The sequence below is a fragment of the Arachis ipaensis genome, chromosome B10 (genome assembly GCF_059453495.1).
Source record: "Arachis ipaensis isolate K30076 ecotype BB chromosome B10, ASM5945349v1, whole genome shotgun sequence".
Classification (NCBI taxonomy): domain Eukaryota; kingdom Viridiplantae; phylum Streptophyta; class Magnoliopsida; order Fabales; family Fabaceae; genus Arachis; species Arachis ipaensis.
Window position 1 is genome coordinate 140195860 of NC_142435.1, and position 10660 is coordinate 140206519.

The 10660-nt window shown below is 32.1% G+C and overlaps 1 protein-coding gene across 1 annotated transcript; it reads left to right on the forward strand.

The window, feature by feature from the left end:
* The first annotated feature begins 1254 nt into the window (after nt 1–1254).
* Nucleotides 1255–7771, forward strand: LOC107622702 (granule-bound starch synthase 2, chloroplastic/amyloplastic). The gene is made up of 8 exons (XM_016324684.3): nt 1255–2246; nt 3043–3535; nt 3936–4000; nt 4566–4643; nt 4740–4850; nt 5015–5059; nt 5632–5805; nt 6483–7771. Exons 1-8 carry the CDS (start codon nt 1881–1883, stop codon nt 7437–7439), a joined length of 2289 nt encoding a protein of 762 aa, XP_016180170.1. The 5' UTR covers nt 1255–1880; the 3' UTR covers nt 7440–7771.
* The last annotated feature ends 2889 nt before the right edge of the window (nt 7772–10660 follow it).

Below are 10660 nucleotides of genomic sequence, written 5' to 3' on the forward strand. Positions count from 1 at the left end.
AATAAAAAAAAATACTACGTAAACACTACGAATTAATTATAAATCAATCACTTATATAGCCTTGCTACTTTTTAATATAACATTTTTGCGATTGTAATTTGTATGTCCTTAACCTTTAATGTCATCTATTAGCAAAGTTCTTATCCTTAACCTTTAATGTCATCTATTAGCAAAGTTCTTAAATATGAAATGTTTCAAAGGATAATTTGATGTTCCTCGTTAATATTAAGGATTTACACATTTATTAGGAAGATTATAGCTATCTCTTAATTAATTGTTTTTATGTTCTACTTCAGATAATAAATTATAAATGTTTTAATGCAGAAAATCATTAGTATCAAAACAAAACAAAATAAAGTGAAAAACATTAAAATAGTTTTAATTTTAAAAAAGGTTCAAGTATAACGAGGTCTTTTTTTCATCATCATATTTTAGCTCCCTATTATATGAAGTTAAATTTAAACAGTATTAATATAAAAAGATTGACATGTTCATGTGATCCTGGCTAAATTTTTTTATATGAAAAAAATATTGGTATTTTTACTAAAAATAAAATTATTTGGTGTAATTACAAATTTGTAAGTTTTGGAGATGAAAAGTCAATCTGTAAAAAATGTGTTGGATACGTGACATCAGCTAACACTGTTAAAACATGTAGAGGACATGTTAAATATTTTCACAATATTGTAATGTACTTCAAATATTAATATTTAAACAAAATATCATTATTATCTTTATATTAAAAATAATTTTTTATGTGACCGTATTTAGTTAAATGAATTTTTCTATATAATTATTTATTATTTATTAATGTAAATAAATAAAACTAAGCTTTTTTTTATTCAATAATAAACATCATTTATTTTTTTGAAAAAATATTACTATATAATTTATTTTTTGCATTAGTCGTTACTGTGTGAACAGTGAAGTATCCAAGATCGATTATAAAACTATTTGTTTATAAAGATAAGATATTGATATAAAATTATATTTAATAAAAAAAATATAAATAAAAATAATATATTTAAAAACATTAAATTAATATATTTTATATTTATTTTAATAAAAAATATAAAAATATTAATAAAAAATATAATTTATTTTTATTTTTATTAATTTTTTATAATTATATTTTTATTTTAAATTTTTTAAATAAAAAAATAAAAATAAATTATATTTTTATAATTTATTTTAATTTATCAACAAACAAAATATAAGAACATAAAATCTTGTCTCTCTATAATTGTCTTGTAATGTTTTCTATATGCTGTCTTATCATCTTCTAAAAAACAAAAGAAGCCTAAAAGATGTGGAAAGTTCACAAGAACAAGACACGTTCACAGCAACTGTAGAAACGAAAATCGATTATCTCATGAAAAAAAAAAGGGAGTAAAAAATTCACCTTTTTCGATCCATAGCAGGTTACAGTTAGTAGCTTAGAATATTCACAAATCACAGCAATGGGACCCTAAAAATTTGTGGCCACAATAACATTCTCATCCAAAATTCTCAACATCATCATCATCGTTTTTCATCAATTATTATCACTGCTGTTCCCTGTTTGAACCCTTGTTTTATTTTTATTGTTTTTTTTTTTCTATTTTTTGTTACTCTTTTCACAGTTCTCATCCAATTCACAACCACCATTTATTCCATGGTTTTTCTGCTTTCTCACCATTCCCAGAGAAAGAAACCACCTTTTCGCTCCACTTTCTTCACTTGGGTCACCTCCGATTTGAAAATCTCAACTTGGGTTTTGTTCATCACTCACTTTCACCTTCTGGGTCTCCACGCTTTTCACCTCACCTCATCAAAAAGACAAAAGTAACCCCTTTTATTGTTACTCTCTCTCTCTCTCTCTTCCTTGATCATCATCACCAATGGCTTCAATTGGTTCATTGCCATTTCTTGTGGAAGCAAATGCTGACACCACAGTGCTAATGCTTCACACCAAGAACAATAATCACCACAACCGTCATCATCATCATCATCATTGTCATCATGGTGCTCTTAAGTTTCCAGCAAAGTTTGGAACTTTAAGTGGTTCTTCAGTTTCTGAGAATTCATGTGGCAGAGGGTTGGGGCGTGGTAGAGTGCAACATAGGTGTGGAAGGCGCATCATAAGAGCAGTGGGTAAGAGCTATGGGAAAAGTGAGGATAAGGATGAGTCAGAGGATGATTCTCTTCAAGCCACCATTGAAAAGAGTAAGAAGGTTCTTGCTATGCAGAGGGAACTTCTTCAACAGGTGAATGATTTGGAATATATTTGTTTTTTATTTAAGAAAAAAAGGTTGAACTTTTTCCATGTTAAGCCATACACAAAAAGTTTCAAGTTGAGTCCCTTCAGAGCTGTTTTTAGTTGATTTACTTTATCCCCCCATTTTTTTCTGGCTATTGAGTGTTGAGTGATTCTATGTAATTGGACAATTAGGACCTTAAATTATGAAAAAAAAAATGACGAGCATCCGTTTCCTTTGTGGCAGAAGTGCTGAGAAAGGTAAGGCAAATGGTGAGTAAAAACTAAAAAGCAATGGTTAATTTCAGCTTTGGGCTGATTAACTTTGTTATTCAGCTTTGGATATTGATCACTGCATAATAATGACATAATCTAAATGGGACTTTGTTATTTGAATTGAATAAGCTGGTTATTCATTCTCTTCTGAATAACTCGCCAAAATTATGAGGAGATTTTAAAGCAGTTAACACGTTTGGTGAAATAACAATAGCTTCTCTATCATGTGTTGCTAGATGCACATGTATTGAACACAATCTGGTATTGGGTTAAACAGAATCTCATTCTCATAAAATTTTTACACTGTTAAGCGTAGCATACTTAAAATATTAAAAAGTGGTCTGAGGCTGAGATTTATGAGTGAGTTCAAGGGATATGAAGTTCTACAGTTTCCTTATTTATGATAATGGAATTGATAATACAGATTAGATCTATATTTCTCAGCGTTACGTCATTTGTTCCCTTTTTTTATGTTTTATTATAATAAAAGTCCATACGGTGGTCTTATGATGCTTTGGTGTGTATTTCAGATTACTGAAAGAAAGAAGCTGGTTTCTTCTATAGATAATGACACCATTCCTGAATCAGAGGGGTATGGAAGCAATGATGAATCTGTGTCAAACCGCTCAAAACAACCGGAAACTTCCATTGGTCGAGGCGATGCTGTAGAAAACCAAAATGGTGGTGTTAATTTAAACAATTATGGCTATTCCAGTGAAGAGGAGATAATAGATTCCCCAACTCGTGAAATGGCTTCCTCTAGTTTACAATTCAATGAACAATCAGAGAACAAGAGATATGAGACAATCAAGCCAGATACTCTTCCAGCCTTCCTTATGAACCCTGAAATGTCCACTCCTCTAAATATTGAACAGACCGTTGTGAACGAATCAAGTTCAGAGGTCGTTACTAATGAAGCTGAAAATGCTGAGCATGAAGGTGAAAAATTACCACCATTGGCTGGAGCCAATGTCATGAATGTTATAATAGTAGCAGTAGAATGCGCTCCTTGGTCAAAAACAGGTAATTGTAAATCATTTTTATTATTCAATAGAATGTTTTCCGCTTGTAATTGTATCAGGAGCTCCACTATGATAGTTGAAATTCTATACTTGGCTGATTTTTCTGACAACCAGTTCATCATCACCATGTCCATATTTTGAAAGTTTTCTCTTTTTTGTTTGTATATTCATCATGGCAAGCTTTGTTCTTTAATTGAGTTATGGCACTAGCAACTTAGCAGCCAAATGCGGCACGCACATGCAATCTTAAGCATTCATATGCTGCAACTAGTTTCTTGAAGCGAGTCATAAACTCTTCCACTAATGTTCTTTGATGGACCAAATTTTTCGACCTGTGGTTGTCCTTCAGTGCATGCTGCTCTTTCTTATGTAATTTACAGACTCACACCTGAACTTAACAGGTGGACTTGGAGATGTTGCTGGTTCATTACCAAAGGCCTTGGCTCGGCGTGGACATAGAGTTATGGTAATATGTTGTCTTGTTGGTAATTTGTCTGAGTATCATGTGTCTGGAAAGATAATCTAATCTTTGAAATCACTGCATGTTCAATGAAGAATCATGCAAACACAATCTTTTCAACTGGGTAATGAAATGTGTTCATCCTACTTCAATTGGTTCTTGGTCATTTATTCCTTCTTTGCTTATTAGATACATACTGAAAGGGTGATTTTCCGTCTCTTATCTCATTTAATATTTTGCCATTAAAATGCATAATATCAAAATAATAGTCCTACATATAGAAAAAGGTTCTAGTCTTTATTTTCATATTTCCATTTACTCCAGGACAATTTGGAAACAGGTCTTTATTTACCAACTTCCAAAAGAAAAGCAACATGGGACTCTCTAGGCCATAGACATGTGTGATTTTTGTCCATATTTCCCTTATTTTATGCTAATTGTGGATCCAATATATAGCTTGTATCATGGCTCATAAGATTATTATTAGAATTCTTTAATGGATTCTAAGGTTCATATTCTATGAATGTTTTCTTTTAAAACTTATTGCTCTCTTTTCTTTATCTCTTTGTAGGTTGTAGCACCTCGATATGGTAATTATGCTGAAGGACAAGATACGGGTATACGGAGAAGATACAAAGTAGATGGTCAGGTGTGCAGCAGCTACTCTGTTCCTAATCAGTTATAATTTGTAAATTTTTTAATTGCTATTGCCTTGACTTAAATTCCTTATTTTTTCACTTTACAGGACATGGAAGTATTGTATTTCCAGGCCTATATTGATGGTGTTGATTTTGTTTTCATTGACAGTCCAATACTTAGGCATATAGAGAATAACATATATGGTGGGAACCGAGTGGTAAGTTTGATATAAACTATAACATTACCTAACACCTAATGATTGTGTATGGAATGACTAAAATGCTATGGTGTTTGGATTTAAGGTATCTTAGAAACTCATCTTACAGTTCTGCTATGATTATTTCTTAGACTTTGACTCTAGCTTGTCCTTTATTGGAACAGGATATTCTAAAGCGCATGGTGCTGTTTTGCAAGGCGGCTGTTGAGGTACATGAATCAAATGTTTTGTGACGAGATCAATTATACAAATGTCCAATTATAACAATTATTGTACCTGAAGAGCTTTTATCACAACACATTATAGCACATAATTGTAAATAATGTCTTGTTTAATTTGAAAGTGACATTAGGCTACGTTACATTGGGTGAAAATAGTAAATAACTAGTTGTAAATTTTCTTCAAGGGAATGTCTCTAACATATGTTCAGGTTTCATCATGGTAAATCTAAGAAATAATTGCCATCAGCGCTTTGAGCGGTGACAAAATGAGGAATTTCCATCTTCATGTGCTGGAGATTACAAATTTCTCTTATATATCAGCATATGGAATACCTTAACCATTTCCTAACTACAGTGAAATTTAAAAGTATATTGATATGTTACAGTAAAATTTGAAAGTGTATTGTTGATTATCATCAAATAACATTGGTTACCATGATTTTTATCTGAAATTCCAAATAATTTTTAACAGTCAAAAGTCACCTTAGTGGATGCGATTCTTGTGTGATTCTGATATTTGCCTACTTTGTATAAGAATAATTGAACTTAATGATTTTCAGGTTCCGTGGTATGTTCCATGTGGTGGTGTTTGCTATGGAGATGGAAATTTGGCCTTCATAGCAAATGATTGGCATACTGCATTGCTGCCAGTATATCTGAAGGCATACTATCGCGACCATGGTTTAATGCAGTATACAAGATCCGTTCTTGTGATTCATAACATAGCTCACCAGGTTCCTTCTATATACAGTGATTTTAATGCAAGTTAATTCATTGTTTTGAATGGAGATAGACATGCATATTTTCCGTTTTCGCTTGTTGTCTGTTACCAGATCAAACTATAAGAAGCTGATATTATATATGTTTAGGGAAGGCATGCATTTTGAAGAGTAATGTGTGGCATAGAATTAAGGCTTCTGGATCACCTTTTATCTAAATGGTTAAATTGATTTTTGTTTTTTGTTTTATATGAAAACAGAAAATGAATGAAAGGCTATGGGCCTATGGATAGCATCTTTAGTGTCTCTCTATAACTGTTATTGATCTTTAGTCTATGCTCCAATAACTGAACTTCAACTCCAAAATTTTCAAATATTTTTCGATTCACGTCAAGATAAGATTGTTTAAACTAACCAAATTTACAATATGCTTCGAATAATCGAGAAGTAAGCACGGTGTGAATATCCTACTCTCAACTTCTTTGTGAATATCATAATTAATTATGTAAATGTTCATTTATCTCTTTAGAAAGCAAATCAAGTACATATCTTCTCAATAAATGAATTGAAAGCTTGCATTGCTTGTGGATTGCATCTAAATTGAGTTCATGTTTTAAGTGTTTGAGGTTTTATTGCATCTATTTTGATATAGTGAAGGAAGTTTCACATTCTCACATTTACTTTCTTTATAGGGTCGAGGCCCTGTTGATGATTTCCGCTACGTGGATTTACCTGAACACTACCTCGATCTATTCAGGTTATATGACCCCGTCGGAGGCGAACATTTCAATATCTTTGCAGCTGGTTTGAAGGCAGCAGATCGTGTTGTCACCGTCAGTCATGGATATGCGTGGGAAGTTAAAACTTCCGAAGGTGGTTGGGGTTTGCATAACATAATAAACGAGAGTGACTGGAAACTGAGGGGAATTGTCAATGGAATCGACACCAAAGATTGGAATCCGAAGTTTGATGTTCACTTGACATCAGATGGCTACGCCAACTACTCTCTCGAGACCCTTCATAGCGGCAAGCGTCAATGTAAAGCGGCCCTGCAAAAGGAGCTTGGTTTGCCTGTCCGTGAGGAAGTTCCAATATTGGCTTTCATTGGAAGGTTGGATCATCAGAAAGGTGTTGACATCATAGCCGAAGCGATTCCTTGGTTGGTCAGCCAGGATATGCAATTAATCATGTTGGGGACTGGCCGGCCGGACCTAGAAGAATTGCTTAGACAATTTGAATCCCAACACCATGACAAAATTAGGGGATGGGTTGGCTTCTCCGTGAAGATGGCTCACAGGATAACTGCAGGCTCCGACATACTGCTCATGCCATCAAGATTCGAGCCGTGTGGACTGAACCAACTCTATGCCATGAGTTATGGAACCATTCCGGTTGTACATGCAGTCGGTGGACTGAGAGACACAGTGCAGCCTTTTGATCCGTTTAGCGAGTCAGGTCTCGGGTGGACATTTGACAGCGCTGAAACTCATAAGCTCATCCACGCGTTGGGCAACTGCTTATTAACGTATCGCGAGTACAAGAAGAGCTGGGAAGGGCTTCAACGGCGGGGAATGATGCAAGATCTTAGTTGGGATAATGCTGCTCAGCAATATGAGGAAGTTCTTGTTGCTGCCAAATACCAATGGTGATTTCTTGTTGTGCAAGGCAAAGGAACTTGTCAAATTGTTTACAGGCAAGATATTTCTGAAAATTTTTCATGGTACCATTGCAACCTGCATGATGTGAGTCCCTAGAGCCATTTTTGTCATATAAGCTTAAGGATCATGTAATGCCATTATTAATGGAAGGGTCACCTACTACTATATACATAGGAGTGAAAATGATCTAGTGTGAGCGCTTGCTTCTGTTGGGGAGAGGGGCATTTAGGTCATTTACAAGAAGCTACTCATTTTTTATGTCTTTGGGTCTTGAATGGCAATTTTGTCATTACAAATAATCATCACTAAGTATATAACTTAAAGGTGTTAGAGTGTTGGTGGTCGATTTGGATTGATTTTAAGTGGAAAAGAAATTTTTAAAAAATAATATTTGAAGACAATAATTTATTACGGCTTTTTATATTTTTTGGTGGTATTTATTTTATTTGAAAGTCTTGAGGTCAGTATTGATTTTGACTAGTATTTGATCGGTACAAATGTTAAATTGTCTTTAACAAATAAATTAATTATATCAATTCATGTGTGTAAATTTGATAAACGTAGGTACAAGCTGTGTTTATTTATATATATAAATTCTGTTAAATATAAATACAAAATATGTTTTATATGTGTAAGTTTTTATAAAAATAGATGTAAATTATTATTGGTTAATTGTTAGTTAAAAATAATATTTGTTGGTTCTATAACTTTTTTTTATATATTTTAAGTAGTAAGTACAATGTAAACATGTAATTCAGTTTAGCTTTTATCTATTTTTGAATTGCATTGGCTTGATTGTTTTGAAAAAAAATAAAATTTATTTTTAGAATATTAAAATATAGAAACTTGAGTGCATAGATAAAAATTTAAGTTTTTTACTTTGAATCTATTGCATTGATCAAAAAAGAAATAATGAATCTTTTTAATATCCTTAACAATTATGATTAGGATCATTGTTAGCTAATTTTTTTATTTTTTTTAGATAAGCAAAATATCAAGCCCAAAAAAAGAATATGATACAAGTTCATACAAATAAGACCATAATATACCATCATTTTAACTACTCATACATATATAATTAATGACTTTACAACATAAAGCCATAAACCATGATATAATTTTTTTAGGATCTTATTGATATTACTATTTTTTTTTTTCATTTTCTATCTTAATTTTATCTTCTCATCATGATAAATTCTTAACCGCTTTCAATTCATCTCCTAAGAGTCTCACTCTACAGCAGCTCCTTTAAGTATTCATCTTCATGATGGCTCAACATATTTTCTACCTTCAATGCAAATCCATCTATCTCCATAGTTATTCGAAGGAGTTTGAGGATGTATTTTTGGCTTTATTTTACGAATGTACCGTTTTTTTTTTTTAAATTTAATATTAAATATTATTTTTTAAAAATTATTTATTCAAATGCTATCATTTTTATATTACTATAATTAATTAAAAATAAAATAATAAATTAACTGCTACCTTAATGAAAAGATAATATTTAGATAATTAGTTATAAATAATGACATTTTAATAATATATTTTCAAAAAATTTTATGCTCAATTTTCAACCTATGCCAATAAGTTATAACTTAAATGATATAATATTTTCATATTCACCTGAAGTGATGGGTTCGAATTTCACTTCTCAATATCAGAAAAAAGTATACAGAGAAGTTACATATACACAAACATGTTCCTCCTTTTCTCTATTATTTCTGGAGAAAATATTGAGATATGAGCAAGTAAGGATCTTGTGCCACTGGAGAGTTACAAGTGAGTTCTACAAGTCTGCAACCGCTTGAAAATTTTTAAATATGTCAAAAGGAAAGATGTTAGTCCATCAATATAAATTTAATAGAGAAAATATTATTTATGTTATGTTTGAGCAATATTTTGGATATATAATTGAAAAGTTCTTGACAGAATATTTAAAAGTCAATCAGTTAGTAATATTATGGATTTATCCTATTTCATATCTTACTAAATATGAATTCAGCGTACATTTTGCTTTTAAAGGACTTGTTTTGGCCGGACAACTTCTATTGCATGTATTGGTTTCTCTCTAATAAAGGAAAAGAGTTGTCCCTGAGATGATTATCAGATTTAGGGCTTTAGGATTTTAAAATAAATGATAAGTTTAAATTGAGTACAAACAAATAATGTGAGATACCATTTTGAACATATTATTGTGGCATTTACGTCACCATCTATATCATACAGTCATTGTGGCTGTTAACAATCCACAGCAATATATTATTTAGTCAGTTGACAAAAGGACTAATAGAGATTCACGTTTTGTAACTTGAGAGATTTATTTCGTTATTTTAAAAGTTTAGAAACGTATCTAAATCGCATTGGACATTTCAGAGACCATTTTAAGGCATTATCTCTTATTTATTATAATTGCGCCTTGGCGGTGCTTTTTAACTTTAATGTAGCAGAAAAAATGATGAGCTTCTAAGATTTGGAGGAAGACACATCCAAAATTTTGATGTTTTGGTGGAGTAGATTTGTTTTGGTGGATAAGAATTTTGATGATTATTTTGAATTTTTGACGTTTACTATGTTGTAGTTTTGATTTCTGAATTTAATTTAAAATAGAATATTTATCTATTTTGGTCCTCAAAGAATTTTGGACTAGACACTTTAGTTTTCAACTAAAATTAATTATTCGATTGGTCCCTAACAATTAACTCCGTCAGTCACTTAGGTCCTTTGCTCCGTCAACTCTAACAAATGACAAAATAGTCTATAACAACTCTAACAGTGGACAAAATGGTCCTTGACCTCCTCTGTTCGGAAACGATACTGTTCTCTCTCAATTTCCATCATATCTCGCATAACACTAATATTTTAACACTGTAACTTCAAGTTACACATTGCACACTCTGCAACTTCAATGTTCACAAGAAGAAAAATCATCAACTTGTTCTCAACCAATTCATACTCAAGAAAATAATGACTTCTCTCAAGTACTTGTCGTCTTCGATGGATCCCATGAATCTAGATAGCAAGTCTGATTTGTTGAGACCCGTCGTCGTCATCGCCATCTCCCTCCTCCTCTGCCCTATCATCTCCATGACCACATTGTTCACCACTCCGATCGCTTCCTTCAGCTTCTTCTCTGAACCAATGTTCAGGAATCGCTTCAGTTTTCATATGAGCGACAACGGCGACATTGCTCGTTATACTGATAGCTTGGATGC